The sequence below is a fragment of the Anguilla anguilla genome, chromosome 10 (assembly GCF_013347855.1).
Source record: "Anguilla anguilla isolate fAngAng1 chromosome 10, fAngAng1.pri, whole genome shotgun sequence".
Lineage (NCBI taxonomy): Eukaryota > Metazoa > Chordata > Actinopteri > Anguilliformes > Anguillidae > Anguilla > Anguilla anguilla.
The window spans coordinates 31,778,038-31,795,249 of record NC_049210.1 but is presented as its reverse complement, the minus strand read 5'-3'; the positions used below and the strand labels follow the sequence as shown (position 1 = coordinate 31,795,249).

The following is a 17,212-nucleotide window of genomic DNA, read 5'->3' as shown; positions in this document are numbered from 1 at the left end:
TTTGAACTCTAAAATGCATTTCACAGTTGCACAGGTACCATAAAATATACAAAATTTAAAGGGAAAAAGGGACTTGCACACCACAAGATGTAAAAGGGGGATGTCCCCAATACGTCCATTTGCACTAGCGGCCTGAGAGTCCCTTTCCCTCCAAAGTTGAATGTATAGAAACAAATAAAGAGATTGGGTATATTGTAGCCCAAGATATAATACAAGCTGGTAAAACTAAGATACAAGCAAAAAAGTGCATATCAATATGGCTGCCTGGTGACACAGTTCTGTCGATGAGTGAGTGAGTGGCGGGCCTCACCAGGGCAGCGTGGGCGTAGCTGGGGGCGGAGCTACGGGAGTTGAGGTGCTGTGAGTTGGTGAACACCAGGCTGTGGCCCAGCCCGTCTGCGGAGGGGGGCTCGCCGTCCGCCGTTTCCCCCATATCCGGCCCGCCGGGCTTGCGCAGCAGAGATGCCAAGTCCAGGCTGCAGCACAAACACACATACAGGAGTGATACCTGGCTCTTACCTGTGTACAGGTGAGCTAGCTCTTACCCCTGTATAGGTGAGCTAGCTCTTACCTCTGTACAGTTGAGCTAGCTCTTACCCCTGTATAGGTGAGCTAGCTCTTACCTGTGTACAGGTCAGCTAGCTCTTACCCCTGTATAGGTGAGCTAGCTCTTACCCCTGTATAGGTGAGCTAGCTCTTACCCCTGTATAGGTGAGCTAGCTCTTACCTGTGTACAGGTCAGCTAGCTCTTACCCCTGTATAGGTGAGCTAGCTCTTACCCCTGTATAGGTGAGCTAGCTCTTACCTCTGTACAGTTGAGCTAGCTCTTACCCCTGTATAGGTGAGCTAGCTCTTACCTGTGTACAGGTCAGCTAGCTCTTACCCCTGTATAGGTGAGCTAGCTCTTACCCCTGTATAGGTGAGCTAGCTCTTACCCCTGTATAGGTGAGCTAGCTCTTACCTGTGTACAGGTCAGCTAGCTCTTACCCCTGTATAGGTGAGCTAGCTCTTACCCCTGTATAGGTGAGCTAGCTCTTACCTCTGTACAGGTGAGCTAGCTCTTACCTCTGTACAGGTGAGCTAGCTCTTACCCCTGTATAGGTGAGCTAGCTCTTACCTCTGTACAGGTGAGCTAGCTCTTACCTGTGTACAGGTCAGCTAGCTCTTACCTCTGTACAGGTGAGCTAGCTCTTACCTCTGTACAGGTGAGCTAGCTCTTACCTCTGTACAGGTGAGCTAGCTCTTACCTCTGTACAGGTGTGATACCTGGCTCTTACCCCTGTACAGGTGAGCTAGCTCTTACCCCTGTACAGGTGAGCTAGCTCTTACCTCTGCACAGGTATGATACCTGGCTCTTACTTCTGTACAGTTGAGCTAGCTCTTTGCTTGCACAGGTGATACCTAGCATTTACCTTTATACAGGTGTAAAACCAGGCTCTAACCTTTGTACAAGTTTAATACCTAGCTCTTACCCTTGTACAGGTGAAATACCCAGTTCTGACTTTAGTACGGGTGTGATACCTAGCTCAAACCTTTGCACAGGTGTAAGGTGCAAATTTTGAGCGTTCTAACCAACTTCTTGTTTCTTCTCTCTGGATTTGCATAATTGCAGTGCTGTAGACTGTAGGCACCACAAATGTGACAGGCTGTAAACAGGCTGGCAACTGGAAAGGGTATACAGCAGGTCTGCATGGGCTGATTTACAACCCTGTTTATTGGGGGTGAGTCGTTCAAACAGATTACCCTCTTGGAATACCAGTCTATTGACAACACCAGGTGCAGGGGTCAAAGGGACAGTTTTGCGACCTTTTTACCAAAACAACACTCGTCATCCGGAGGAACGAGAACAAACAGACGGCCACGACTCCCACAGGCAACCCTAGGTCAGGCAGGAACCTGACTGACCAATAACCACATTGACTGAAAGATAGCATGACATGAATGAGCACGTAAATAACCCGGGGATGATATGATAAATGTGGAGCACTGTGAATAATACTAGGGCTGGGACCCCAGTATTGATATTAAGCCAAATACCGGACCGAACCGGTAATACCGAATTGTACCACTAAGTGTCGCACGTGACTCAGCCGCTCCCGAGTGGAACTGTCACGCCAATTTTGATCCGGGCTGCAAAAATGATCCGGGTGAGGTAATGACATTCTAAAACCATTGTGACGTACTTGAAGTTTTGTTGCAGCGTCCGTTGCTATGCCGACGCTGCCGGCCATGTGTAGCCATTTACTAATACGATCAAATTTCAGGCTGGAAAATGACCCATTAAACCAGAGAAATTGCTGATTTGTCTTAGATTATCGCCAAAGAATGTAGCAAGGCTGGCTGCGACGCTGCAACAAAACGTTAAGTACGTCACAATGGGTATAACAATCGTTTTAGAATGTCATTGCATGAAAATAATTTGGGATCAAAATAGGCGTGACAGAACATGAGCATAGCGGCACCACTTTTGTCAGCTTCAAATCCAAAAAATGTTGCCATATTGGCGCAGTTTTAGTTTTCTTTGACACTAACTCTGCCATGTCTCGTCTCGTCACCCCAAAAAACACATGAACTTTCTAGTAAACAACACACCGAGCGCCGTGCGCATCGTCTTCCCCCCACCCACCTTTGATTGGTCTACTGAAATTTGATCTCCATGTTGCCGGCCTCGGCACTAAATTGCACACGGCCTGTCAATCTTTTTTTTTTTCTTTTTTTTTTTTGCAGACACTAGTGGCTCTGTTTATAAACAAACATAATATTATGTTAATCACGTTGTCATATTGCTTATTACTAATGCAATACAAGTTGGATTTAGCGCCGTCGGCACAGGTTGCTGATGTAGGCTACTTTTTAATTTGCCAGAACGGCTCATAATGACAAATGCCGGTTCAGTCGGTTCGCATAAAATCAAACCAGTTTAAGCTCGTACACCAGACCGGACAGGCAAAACCGGAAACCGACCCAACCCTAAATAATACCAACCGAATTGCAGGAGGTATGCGATGTGAGAGAGGCATATGGAGCTATGAGATGGTATTGGGTGGTTATGGTCCCAAGTATGCATGTAGGGGAAAGTAAAGTCCAGTATATTTATATATTGATTGAGTATTTCTGCATAAATGCCTGGATGACAGAGGGACCTCCATAGAAAGATATCAAGAGAAATGATAGGAAATGACAGGTACGATTGCACTTTTTGTACGTCGCTTTGGATAAAAGCGTCTGCCAAATGAATGTAATGTAAGGTCACGTGCTGTCATACAATGAATCTTATTACTATCATCAGATTATAACTTATGCTCTTAGGTGCGACAGTGTCCCAGGCACTGTAGTATGTATGCTTGAGTTTCAGAGTTAGCCTCCACACCTCACTAAAGGCAAGGTGCAAGAAACCTCTGAATTTTAGCACTAGATTCCAAGTTTCAAGAGAACTGAGTTTCTGTTCGCAGATTCTCTGTCACAAGTCCTCAGAGTTTCAATCAGCACAATTCAAGTCATTTAACCTCTGAGTAACAACTTCTAGACCTCTCAATTGGCCAAAACTTAAGAACAAGTCCCTCTGACCTCTGAGACTAAAGGTCTTTACACACCAGGGACGTGACGAATAAACGACACGAAAATGCGAATAATTCAGAGGCGAATTTTGACGCGCCTGAATATTCACATCCAGCACGACGCGATTTTGCGAATAAATCATTAAAGGTTCTAAAAAAGAATCGCACCACTGAGAAAAAAAATGAAATCAATATCACTGCATGACCAAACCATTTTAAAAAAACAAGACGGAGCTAGGGAGATTAATTTGATTGAGTTATGGTTTCATGCAGTTTTCCTAAATAATGTAATGACAAAAACTACCAAAATTGGTGTTAACTGTATGGTATAAAACGAAAAGGAACTATTTTTTCTTAATGGAATCGTTGTTTTCGTAGAATTAACGACCAGAGGTTTTTGCTTAACAACGGTCGTTTTACGTAGATTGTAAGCTTGATATACACACACCATCATCATACTGAAGCTCATTGAAATAATTGTCTTTGTAGTTCTTTTCCGTTTTATCATACAAAACGGAGTTCTGTGAAACAAAGACAATCAAACGATCCACCATGTTGAATGTTTTGAAGGTGACGTTGTCAACAACACGCATTTTGATTGGTCAGATGTGTACATGTCGGGAGCAAAACCTCAGGAAAATCGACCTTGGTCCGCAAAAATAAAAGCCGCAATATCGCTCAGTGAAATTCCGTCGCTGATGTGAAAGCTTGCATTGACTGGATACAGGTTCGAAAAATATTATTAACGTGCAAATTAATCGCACGAAAAAAACGCGTCTGGTGTGTAAAGGCCTTAAGGCAGAGTGCGTTCTGGTGCCAGACATGGACACAGAGATGGCGTTTAGCTGCCTAGCACCAAAGCATACCCAACAGGTTATCGCTGGGCTTAATCATGTTTCTATACTGACTTTCTGCACTCTTACGAACAAAATGTCCTAAACATTCAAGTTACAGGTTTTGAAAATAAATGGAGACAGATACTTGTTTTTTTTCCCTTCTTTTTAAAAAATCCAAATCCTTACAGAGGTGTGATACCTAGCTCTAACCTTCGCACAGGCGTGATATCTAGCTCTTACCTTTGTCCAGGTGTGATGTGGTTCTCAGTCCCAGGTGTAGCGGAGGAAGTAAACACTTTGGTCTCAGACAGCTGCAGAGCGAGAGTAACAGAGTCAGTGTATTGATGCAGCCAGGGGCATCACCGTGGTTACGTAACCCAGATTGAACAGGTGACGTGTACACACTCCCAACAACGCACACACTTACATCTTCATTCCAGTCTTCAGTGACCCAGTCATCCAGGGAATTTCTCCAGGCTCCTGGGAGGGACAGAAAGCAGAAGGAGCGGGATCAGAGAGAAGAGATGGAAAATAGGACAGATGAAGGAGAGACAAAGGTGAAGTGAGAGATATGGGAATAGATGGAAGGGGAGCGAAAACATCCAGAATGTCAGGGCCACAAAAGAACTGCAAAAGATTCCTCTGTGATATTCTAAAAAGAGCAACTCCTGTGCAGTCCAAACGCATATGGAATACAGCCTCACTGCAAGCATGCTGAACTCACCTGTTCCATCAACAGAGTCTTTAGCGCCGGACTCCCAGGTGTCTGAACGTGCACCCCCAGCCCCTGAGCCCGAGTTGGGGGTGTAGTCAGCTGGGTTAAAGGTCCTGGAACAGAAGGACAGGTGGAGGGAGAGAGGGGGAGGGGGAAAGAGATAGAAAGAGAGAGGGGTAGAGAAAGAGGGGAGAGGAAAAAGAGACGGGTGGAGGGAGAGCACAAAGCAAAGTGAAATGAGGGTAGATGTCATCAGCAAGCATATCTAAAAATCAAGAGAGACACACACACGCAAGGAGATTCAGACAGTGAGGTATTCTACATGTCCGGTTCAGCTATGTGCTTGTAACCATCATCATCTCCACAAGAGACACAGAATATAGGACAGACGGATACATAAGACTCACCCCATTCCTTGTGAGGAAAACCTGCTTCCCCCAGCTCCTCGGCCCCTGCCTCGAACCCCTGACCCTATGGACACAAAGACAGGACAGTGACGATCCCAGTCATGCAGAGAGCCATACGTATGTGCTGCAGCTTACAGGCCAATGACAAGGCTGAGACAGGCTCAAAAGCATGGTTACTTTGGACAAACTCGAAAGGGAAAAAGAAAAAAAAAAAAAAACATACATTCCCATAAGCAAAGGGATTCATTACCACATCAGAGGCTAAAAGCACTGCACAGAGGAACAGGGAGACAACAATAAATATAGCTGCAAGCAGCAATGTCGGGGACCAAGCACCATGGGTAAGCTGCAGAGCAATGACTGCAATTTGTATCTTTCTGAGATTTCTGCAGGACTTTTTTAGGGTTATCCTCAGTGAGAGAATTTCAGGGAGGGAAGCTGTGAATAAAAAGCAGGCTGCCCATCTGAACTCAGTTCTATCAGGTAAGTTATTGTTCATCCAATATTTATCGTAGCATCTTGTACTTTGTCAGGGACTACAAACCTTATCGAAATATCATCCATACCAACTTTGGTGTGTATTAGATGTAAGAGTACATCTACAATAATGACCAAAACATTGCAATTTTGAATAGAGCGCCACCTTGGGTGGCAGTGGCACAAAATGTGATACAAAAATTTTACAGGGACCCATGTAGAGCATGTATTACCAAAATTTGAATAGAAGTTGGATTTAAAGGAGTGGTCAAACATCAATTCCACAATTTATGCATATTCATGTAATTATCTTTACGAATCTTTCACTGTGGAGGATGTGCTTCTCGAGACTGTTGGAGGGAAGCTTTCTGAGGATTCCTGTCAAATTTCTTTCATTCCTTGGAGGATTCCCTCCATACAATTTGGCATCATAGAGCCAATGAAAATGAGCATTCTGCAAAAAGTGCCCCCTACAGCCTATATTGCACTATAAAACTGCAAGCCTAGTCAACAATATGGCTGTCTATAATTCCCGGAAGTACTTTAGCAATCTGCGTAAATTTGTGGCCATACACACATTTTGGCCGTGGTCAGCCATTTTTGCCTAAATTTAAATTAGTCATGTGACCATCTTTTGACATATCAAAATTTATTTTGTGATTTAACACAGCACCGTGCTGTAGGTCACACAATTTCCTCAGAATTGGACAGACATTCCAAAAGTACGAAACAGTAAGGAAAAATATTCATGGTGGAAAATTCGATATGGCAGACACTGGGGTTCTATGAAATTTGTTCAGAATGAGGAGGTAGATGTGGGAAAACATTTTGTGCATGTACACCAAAAAATGTCTCAATTTTGTAGGTGGCGCTGCAGCACCGCCTAGACTGTCAGTTGCATGAGTGTCATGCATAATAAATTGGCAGCAAGATCAGACATGCCCGCCAAATTTTGAGAGTTTCTGAGCATGGGGAAGGGGTGAAAATGTTGTGAGAGGCGGTAGGAAAACAATAATCCCAGCAAAAACAATAGGGGGTCCTAAGCACCCTTGGTACCATACATTCTGCCTGAAAATAATTGCAAAATTGAATATTTTATCTTTGATCTGGCTAAAATAAGCACTCAGCCGGCAGGAAACGTGAGGCTCGGTCGCCGCAAAAAGCCTGCTGCTCCCCCCCCCCCCCCCCGAGCGGCACCGAGCCCACGGGCTTATCCGGCAGGATGCGATCCCGGGGTTCCAGTCTGAGAGCGTCTCAGGTGTCACCGCGCAGCGCTCGCTGCTTATCGCTTAATCCGCCTCGCTATTTTTTTCCGGTTTTTCCGGTCGGAACCGGATCTTTTCCGTCGATGGACGCTTTTCTCTTCCTCCCGAGACGTGTCGCGGCACGGCGGGAGGGGAACGGCTTCAGGAGACGCAGTAAGTGCGTGACATGCGGCCTTAAAAAAAAAAAAATCTACCTAAACTCCGCTCTACAACGCCGCCTCCTCTTGCCTTTCTACCTCAATCGCTCTCTCTCCTCCCTCCCGCCCGCCCGCACCCCCTACCCCCCCGCCTTGCTGTCACTCCCTCGCCCCCACCCCTCCAGCAGCTGCTCGGGCGAGAGCATTCCTCTCATGCGGCTTACTGTACCACTTGCTATGGGCCACAAATAGAAGCCTTTCCAAAAAAACAAATCCGCTCCACCTCCACCCTTTCGAAGCACAGTCTCTGTGAGCGCACATTTATGAAACGCTCACAGCCCCCTTTTACATAAGGACAAACACACAGACATATTAAAACATACAAACATGAATATATACCACATAGGCATATCATTACACAGCTGTCAGACCCCATAGTAAGGCTATTCAAATTTGGGGGGGGGGGCAGGGAGCTTAACATATATCCCCTGGCTACAGATATAGTCTATATAGGGAAGGGAATGCGGACATGATTTCCCAGGAGTGCGCAGCTACACATTCCAAATATGTTACTTCTGGCGTATGGAGCTCCCAGGAATGTGCTGCGTATGTGTGTGCGTGTGTGTGTGTGTGTATGTGTGTGTGTGTGTGTGTGTGCGCGTGCGCGTGCGGTTGGTTTGGAGGCGTCAACACGTTCGACTGTAAACACTGGTGCCAGCTGGACAATCAAGAATTTGCCCTGCACATCTGGCATGAGCCGGGTCTCTGTATGCTAGCACATGGATGACACTCTCATACCTCCTATGAATGGTTTCCAAAATTTAAATGAACTCTGAGCTAGAATCCTAACATGGTCTAAAAAAAAATAATTAAGGACGATTACTGCCAAGCTGTCATCTGCATCACCGGGGCAACCACACAAGCTTTCAAAGTAGCAACAGTACATTTAGGATACAGAACCAGACAAGAGCAACCTCAAAAAAATATGCATTCCCAACAGTAGAGGAGTCAATAAAACAAGGGCCCTGATTGGGTGAAGTTCCCCTTTAAATGGAAAACAGGCATGGTTGTGCTTCTGCAGTGTCTGAATAGGGGAGGCGGGGTTCATTCTGACCTCGGCCACGCCCTCGTCCTCTGCGGTCCACGCCCCTCTCCCCAGGACCCAGGTCCACTCCGTTCTCCTCTGACCTTACTGCAGGACACACGTACACACACGCACGCACACACAAACAGTGTCAGGAACACAGAGCAGACAAGCCTGCCAATGCGCATATTCAACACGAAGACACCCCCCTCTCTCTCTCTCTCTCTCTCACCGTCCCGAGTGCGGTTGGCTCCTCTCCCCCTCTTGATCGCTCCTCCACGTCCCCGGCTGGCCTCCCGCTCCCCTCTCTTCTCCCGGTTCTCCTTGTTTTCCTTGTTCTCCGAAGACGATCCCTCCTTCACAAGCCCCCGCTTCTTCCCCACCGTTTCCCAAGAGGTCTGGGAGGTGGTTGAAATAGGATACGGAAGAAAAAAAAAAATATTAACAATATTAACTGCTGAACTCAAAAGCCTGTTATTAAGAACAGGCAAAAACCATGGTACATAGAGTACTCAGCTAGAAATTGTGCATTAGTGGAACGCAGTTAGCTTCAAGTAAAAACAAAATGTCCAACAGACCATAAGGGCAATATCAGTTGCTGGCGCAAGCTCTCATCGACATCAATTTTCAACATACCGTACGAAAGGCGGACACAACAGAAAGACACATTTCTAACCGTCGGCTAGTTACTGTCAGAAAGGGGCAGTTACAGACCAATCATTTTTAAACCGTTTGACGTAGCCTGTAGGTGAGAGGAGGCCATTTCACTACATTCAAGTCGAGCTGTGATGTTTTTTTTGTTTTTTTTGCACAACAGCGGCAGCAAGTCCCGAAACCCTTTGCCCTACTTCAAAGCTCTACCAAGCTTACAGGCAGCGTGTCTTTCGTTACCATTTTAGCTGTACAGCTGTCACACTGACGAGGACTTGCTCGTTTACTGCCATCCCTTGGCCTCGGATGTTTGGTACTTAGGGGGGGTTAACATCATAGACGTCGACGAGTGGTACACAAATTTGGCAGCATATATTTCGCGCTGAACGGCGTTTTCGTCGAGCGTTTCAAAATAACTCGACACGGCACTCTTGTGCAAGCTGGACAATGTTTTTAACTGACGGTAAGTAAAAGTGAATGACAACAAGCCCCGCCCACCCGCTCTATCACCCACTCAGAGCAGCAGCCCAGGTAACGTTCGGTGGTCTTTTATTATGAAAGCGCTGAACGTAAATGGTAAATGGTAAATTTATATAGCGCTTTTATCCAAAGCGCTTTACAATTGATGCCTCGCATTCACGAGAGCAGTTAGGGGTTAGGTGTCTTGCTCAGGGACTCTTCGACACGCCCAGAGCGGGGATCGAACCGGCAACCCTCCGACTGCCAGACAACCGCTCTTACCTCCTGAGCTATGTCGCCCCTATACGTGATCAGAGGAATTATCCTGGAAAATCTCGTGACCTCTAGATCCAGTCATCCCAGTGTCGCGAGCGTAACACCCCCACCTTGGCGCGTAACCCGATCTCCGGCCTGACACCTGGCCGTACCTCTCCACCAATCAGCCGCTAGGACGGCCGTCGTGAAATATTAAGAGGCTAAAGCGTCCCACCCAAACTCGAGCACGCATTATGAATTTAAGTTCGCCCTTTCTCAAAACTATTTCCATTCTTCCACAGCCTCCATTATCCACTGCCGCTGCAGAACGCCACTCAACCGTGTCCCTCCCCCACCCCCCACCCCCATTTTCTAAATGGATTGACAAGCTGAGCACATGGGTGGGCGATTCTGGGAATCCCCTCCCTTGAAATACACTTGCAGCATGCACGCAGCCAAACTGAAGCCCAGTTAGGGAGGAAGTTGTTGTTCGGCCAAGTCCTTTATACACAGACTATTTTAAGCCAGCGTATCACAGCTTACTACGCAAGCTACGACGCTCTCTAAATAATAATTACGGCAGGGCAGAGAGAACTGCAGACAGAGAAACGGCACGCATTCCGTTTCCCCTTAAAGCTCTGTGATTTAGAGGCCACTGAAAGGGTGTATGCACACGCGCTGTTGCCTTGGCGACAGATTTTTTTTCCCCTCTGACGAGCGAGCAGATGATGTCAGACCCCCCCCCACCCCTCACCGTGTCTGAGCTATCCTCCAGCAGGAAGTTGATGGCCCTGTTCACGTCCTCGTTGCAGTCGTGGAGAGCCACCATGCACTCGTCCTGGTTCTTTCCTGTCACCTCCATCAGCTGCCACAGAGCACACACAGATCACATGAACACATGCGCGCACACACACACCTCATCACAAATATGCATACACAGATCACATACATACATACACGCAGACCATACATACATACACAGGTGACATACACACAGCACAGATCACACACATAGCACACACAAACCACATACATACATACACACACACACACAGATCACACGCATACATACAGAGCACGCACAGATCACACACACACACACAAATATCTCACACACAGGTGTGCTTTAGCACAGGCAGACCACTCGCGCACAAATATTCAGGCGTCTGCACCAAGTTAAATATCACACACAAAGACAAGGGCATAAGGGTGCAGAAATCCAGAAATGACACACGTATGTGCGTACAACAGCAAAGTCACACCAAGTGCGCGTGATGGTAGAGACCGAAGCACGAACGTGCATACGTCAGTTACAGCAGTCAGATATGGCCGCACGTAACAAGTAAAACTCTGCAGGATTTGGAGTTGATGTATACTGAGCCACGCGTATATGCCGTCACTGTCGAGCGCCACACACTTCCCGCCACGAGCACAGTGCACTGAGCGCGCTCAAACACCCACGCGCCGCACCCTCACCTGTTTCACTTTGTCCTCGAAGTCGGCATCGTTCTTGTCATAGATCACCTGGGCCAGCCGGATCTGTTCCGCTGTGGCCTGGAGACGGAGGGGGGGGGGGGTGAAGGAGGAGGAGGAGGAGGAGAGAGAAAAGAGGAGGAAGAGAGTTACAAAGGGAGAGAGAGAGAGGGGGGGAACGATGAACAGACAGATACTTCTGTGCCACCACAAACACATTTGTGTTCCTATTGGCTGAACACAAGGTAAATAAACTAGGACTAATGCAGACAAACTGCCTGTTTTTCCCAAAAAATACGAAAAACTAGGTCAGAAAGGAGCTTGTCAGAGACACACTGCATATATTTGCATCTCAAACAAGCAAGGTGCCATCCGAGTGCTCTTATTACACTGGCGGGGGGGGGAGGAAAACAGCTGGTGCACTTGATATGTTAATGCCTTATGAATAAGCCAAAATCTGTCTCACCTGCACCTGTTAGCTCTTGTGTGAAGACGGAGTGTTACCTACCTGAAGTACAGACTTGTGGCTGTGTGCAGTACAGACTGGTATGCGTTTCCGTGACTTTGTGCAGTACCTACCAGTATGTGTTTCCGTGGCGGTGTGCAGTACAGACCTGTATGTGTATCTGTGACTGTGTGCAGTACAGACCTGTATACGCTTCTGTGTGCAGTACAGACCTGTATACGCTTCTGTGTGCAGTACAGACCTGTATGTGCTTCTGTGTGCAGTACAGACCTGTATGTGCTTCTGTGTGCAGTACAGACCTGTATGTGTTTCTGTGGCTGGGTGCAGTACAGACCTGTATGTGCTTCTGTGTGCAGTACAGACCTGTATACGCTCCTGTGTGCAGTACAGACCTGTATGTGTTTCTGTGGCTGGGTGCAGTACAGACCTGTATGTGCTTCTGTGTGCAGTACAGACCTGTATGTGCTTCTGTGTGCAGTACAGACCTGTATGTGCTTCTGTGTGCAGTACAGACCTGTATGTGTTTCTGTGGCTGGGTGCAGTACAGACCTGTATGTGCTTCTGTGTGCAGTACAGACCTGTATGTGCTTCTGTGTGCAGTACAGACCTGTATGTGTTTCTGTGGCTGGGTGCAGTACAGACCTGTATGTGCTTCTGTGTGCAGTACAGACCTGTATGTGCTTCTGTGTGCAGTACAGACCTGTATGTGCTTCTGTGTGCAGTACAGACCTGTGTGTGTTTCTGTGGCTGGGTGCAGTACAGACCTGTATGTGCTTCTGTGTGCAGTACAGACCTGTATGTGCTTCTGTGTGCAGTATCTACCTGTATGTGTCTCTGTGGCTGGGTGCAGTACATACCTGTATGTGTCTCTGTGGATGGGTGCAGTACATACCTGTATGTGTTTCTGTGGCTGTGTGGGTTGTGTGGTTGCAGGCAGTGCTTTGTCTCGGGACCCTCGCGAGCGATCGCTGACTAGCGACGTCATCATATACAGTATATACAAAACAATGTATGTACAAAATAGAAAAATCTGCAAGAGAAAGAGAGAGAGAGAGAGAGAGAGAGAAGGACCAGCATTAGGGAACGTACATCAGCACTGGGTCAGTCAGCCCTTGAAAACAACCTGGGTACTGAACACGATCGGAGGTAAACATCAGCACAGCGCTGTCTGACCGTTTGGGCAGTGCCGGCCACGTTTCACAGCCAGAATGGGTCACATGGGCGGCAGTTTTAAATGTCCACACACAAACGACTGCACAAAGGAACTATCAATGTTACAAGCATGAAAATAATACTGCACGTGTAACCGTATTGTTTTAAAATTTCCCTCATTCAAAATACAATCTTATAAATGACTTATAAATGTATTCATTTATTTTCCATTTTACAACTAGAATTCTGGAATGAATCTTCTGCGGTTACACCTATGTGGCAGACTGCTGTGTGGACACTGAGTGAGGGAGAACGAGACTAGGTTAAAACCGGGTATACGGCCGGACCTAACACACGTGGTCCGGCCGACCAACGGTGTGACTTCATAACGCGGCCGACCAATGGTGTAACTTCATCACTCACTCAGTCAGTCACAGACATTCGCGTTTGTAGGGCTGGCCCCGCTGTTGCGGTCCAGCCAAAAACAGGGGAACGTGGACCATAAAAATGCTTTCCCAGGACTGCATGTACGGAGGCTACGTGCTGAAGATGGCTTCTCGGCTTCGCCGCGAGCGTGGCGAGGTTGTGCAACAGGACGCCCTGACCAGGGAGCACGTGGCCGGCCCCGTGTAAGACTATAAGCTCGCGTCTCGCCCCCCCCCCGGCTTAAATTTAGGCACCCGAGAAGACGCCGCTCCGGTGTCCCCTTACGCTCAGCCACCCAGCCGAGCTCTGGCAAAACACACGCGCTTCACTCCAACCGGCCCAACGCGTAGGGCAGTACTGTGCGGACACATGTGCGTGTACACGTACACACACACACTTCTATCCAACAACTCTTGGCTGAAACCAAGTGAAAACTGGCCCCATGATTGTTCCAGCTTTTGCTCAATTGTCAACCACACATGCCGTTGGCCGTGAACGCATGACCTGAATCCACTGCTGTACTTTACTAATTAGCCAATAAGGACCCTGCAACATGCAGGTGTACTACACTGATTAGCCAATAAGAACCCAGCAACATGCAGGTGTACTATACAGGCTAGCAAATAAGGACCCGGCAACATGCAGATATCATACTGACAGTTCTAAATGAAGGATTCTGGGAACCCAAAAGAAGCTGAGAGCTTTCACTGGGGTGATGAAAGTAATTAACTACACTAACAGAGACCAATAAAGAGACCATCTTCCTTCTAATAAAATTGTTACGGGAAGGTAAAGCATGACTGCACCTGTGGGATTTTCAGAAACCAAAAGGTCTGAAATCCCTGCAAATAAACTTTCCTGACCTGAACGTCACGGTGGGCCGATCCTTAAGCTATAATTACCACAGATTTCGCCCTGCTTCGGGTATCTTTGGGTCTCCATGGTTACTAAGACAGAAATATCCAACGGCTTCCCATGATGACATCGACAAGCGTACATCCGCAAATCCATCTGCAAATCTCTCTGAAGTGCACGTGTGTGTGCGCGCGCACACACACACACACACACACACACACACACACACACACACACACACACACACACACACACACACACACACACACACACACACACACACACACACACACACACACACACACACACACACACACACACACACACACACACACACACACACACACACACACACACACACACACAGTCGTACGCTTGTACCTCTTCCCACTGTCACAATGACTCATGCTATTTCATTCAGTGGGACTACAGGGACCCAGCACAGCGGGAGTGAAACGGTCATCTCCGTCTCCCCGGCTGCCTGTGCCGCAGGTGGAACTCGGCCCTCTTAAAGCGCGCGGACGGCCCGCGTTCGTGTGTGTCCCCAATCGACCGCTGCCAGACGCGAGAACGGCAGCTCGCCCCCTCTTAATAGCGCCCAGGACCACGGTGCAGCATTTGGCAACGCGAGAAGGCCGTTAGCTGCGATTTTAGCGTAGTCACACAAAATAAACCGACACAGTTGGCAGCTAGCAGCTTGCACAAAAAAAATATAGCCCGATGCAAATTACTATCGCATCACTTCCCTGGGTTCATTTCTTTTGTGGCCCCAGTGCTGTTCCACACGCGTGGGGCGAGCGAAGGCCCCCAGGCGCCGCGGAGCCAGAGCGGGGACGTCCGTCCCACCCTCCCCGCGACCGGCGGCTGCGTCTTCCCGACCCAGCCAATGCGCCACTGTGCTGCGGCGTCCAGAAACGCACCGCGCTCACAAAGCAATGCATGTGCAGGAGAAAGCTCTGCACTGACACGCTGTATCATAAACACACTGCACTGCCTGTACAACTGCTGGAGAAATGCACTCAAATACACCTGCCATGCAGTACTCTAAAAACATTTTCAAACGATTTAGGTAATTTCACTTTGCTTAATTTACTTTTAATTCTATTCTGTCTTTTATTTGTCCTTTTTAATTACCACACAATTACTTTTTGAATTTCAGATATTTATTTTACTTTGTACTATTTGGTTTCCTTTCTAATTGTTGTATTTTGTGTGTACAGTCAGCACACTCCATCTGTTCTCAATGGGTCTATGAGTTAAAATAAAGGGACATGGAAATGAAGAACACTGCACTTGTCATAATGAACCCTAAAAACACGATTGATCACTGAACACTAACGAGGACCACTCTGTACTGTACCCTAAATATACTGCACTCGTCATGCTATACCCCAAAAACACTATTTATCACTGAACACTAACGAGGACCACTCTGTACTGTACCCTAAAAATACTGCACTCGTCATGCTATACCCCAAAAACACTATTTATCACTGAACACTAACGAGGACCACTCTGTACTGTACACTAAATATACTGCACTCGTCATTCTATACCCCAAAAACACTATTTATCACTGAACACTAACGAGGACCACTCTGTACTGTACCCTAAATATACTGCACTCGTCATGCTATACCCCAAAAACACTATTTATCACTGAACACTAACGAGGACCACACTGTACTGTACCCTAAAAATACAGCGCTCGTCATTCTATACCCCAAAAACACTTTATCATTGTACCCTAATGAGGACCACACTGTACTGTACCCTTAAAATACTGCGCTCGTCATGCTATACCCCAAAAACACTATTTGTCACAGTACCCTAATGAGGGCCACACTGCAATGTGCCCTAGAACACTGCACTCGTCATGCTATAACCCAAAAACACTGTTTATCACTGTACCCTAATGAGGACCACGCTGTACTGTACCCTAAAGAACCCTGCCTGGCGGCCTTTATTTTCTTTCCCGGCCGCGCATTGCCCTATCTGCGCCCCAATGACAGCCCCCGCACATATCCGATGCTTCACACTTTATTTTTAAGTGCAGACGCGCGGTCACATTTAGATTAAAGAGCGGGTCATTATTCTGCTTCGTCAGTACAGCCAGGACAAGCCAATCCCACCGACTGCTAATACGACATAAGGCCATATGGCAGCCCCGCAAGCCCCCACACTACTTACAACTTAAGACAAATTTTGACCTACTCAACTGGGAGGCCCTGCCCCAACAGCAACACTTTCTAACCCATTTATACTTCTCATCGCCAGCTCCGGCATCAACTGTACAGTGCGATTCCGCAACCCGTTCTCTTCTTCCGAGATGAGTTTCTAAAGCAGTCAGTGCATAGCATTAGCGGCTTAACGTTTCACGGTACGTTTCCTCATTACAAACTGGGGCCACAGAAACTGGAACCGAAACAGAGACTGCGCTCCACCTACCTTTTCTTAATTTATTGTAAAGAAATGATACATGAAAATCCTCTCAAATTTGACTGGTGCACTTCGCCTCTCATTTGCACCATTAAAATGACCGTGCTCTTGCCTGGATCCCTTTTAAAATCACCCGTTACCACCATGGACTAAAATATTCGAAAACAAGGGTCACAAGCCTCTGATAAAAAAAAAAGATATAAATAAATAAATCACACAAACGGCTTGTTTCTTTGGGCATACAGTCCATAACCAAATGGGATGAACGGATGTTTTTCAACGTTTAATGCTGAAAGCGTCAGTGATTCGTATGAAAAGCATGTACATGGCAAGTACGCAGCGTAGTCTTGAATGATTTTACCGACCCGCAATTGTGTGTTAACTGGACACAAGCTTATAACTCAACCGAACTTTACAAACAAACGAATTTAACGGGTGTATTTATTGTTTGGTCTCTACTAGACTCAGATAGTAAAAAACAGCTTCGATTCGATGACTAAGTCACCCATTTCGCCAGAAACATCCACAAATGTCCACGGAGCAGTATTTTCGTTGCCA

General features: G+C 47.0%; 1 protein-coding gene across 8 annotated transcripts in view; it reads right to left on the bottom strand.

Moving 5' to 3' along the window:
- The window catches only part of ubap2a (ubiquitin associated protein 2a), a 30,211-nt gene that overhangs the window by 11,452 nt on the left and 1,547 nt on the right, over nt 1-17,212 (bottom strand). For all 8 annotated transcript variants that reach the window (XM_035436435.1, XM_035436439.1, XM_035436438.1 and 5 more), the window contains exons 2-11: nt 12,675-12,812; nt 11,320-11,397; nt 10,598-10,708; nt 8,711-8,876; nt 8,509-8,586; nt 5,516-5,579; nt 5,118-5,221; nt 4,821-4,873; nt 4,634-4,704; nt 311-476 (exon numbers count right to left, since the gene is read on the bottom strand). In XM_035436435.1, coding sequence (XP_035292326.1) covers nt 311-476; nt 4,634-4,704; nt 4,821-4,873; nt 5,118-5,221; nt 5,516-5,579; nt 8,509-8,586; nt 8,711-8,876; nt 10,598-10,708; nt 11,320-11,397; nt 12,675-12,770 — 987 coding nt within the window. In that variant the 5' untranslated portion in view covers nt 12,771-12,812. The remainder of the gene's footprint in view (nt 1-310; nt 477-4,633; nt 4,705-4,820; nt 4,874-5,117; nt 5,222-5,515; nt 5,580-8,508; nt 8,587-8,710; nt 8,877-10,597; nt 10,709-11,319; nt 11,398-12,674; nt 12,813-17,212) is intronic.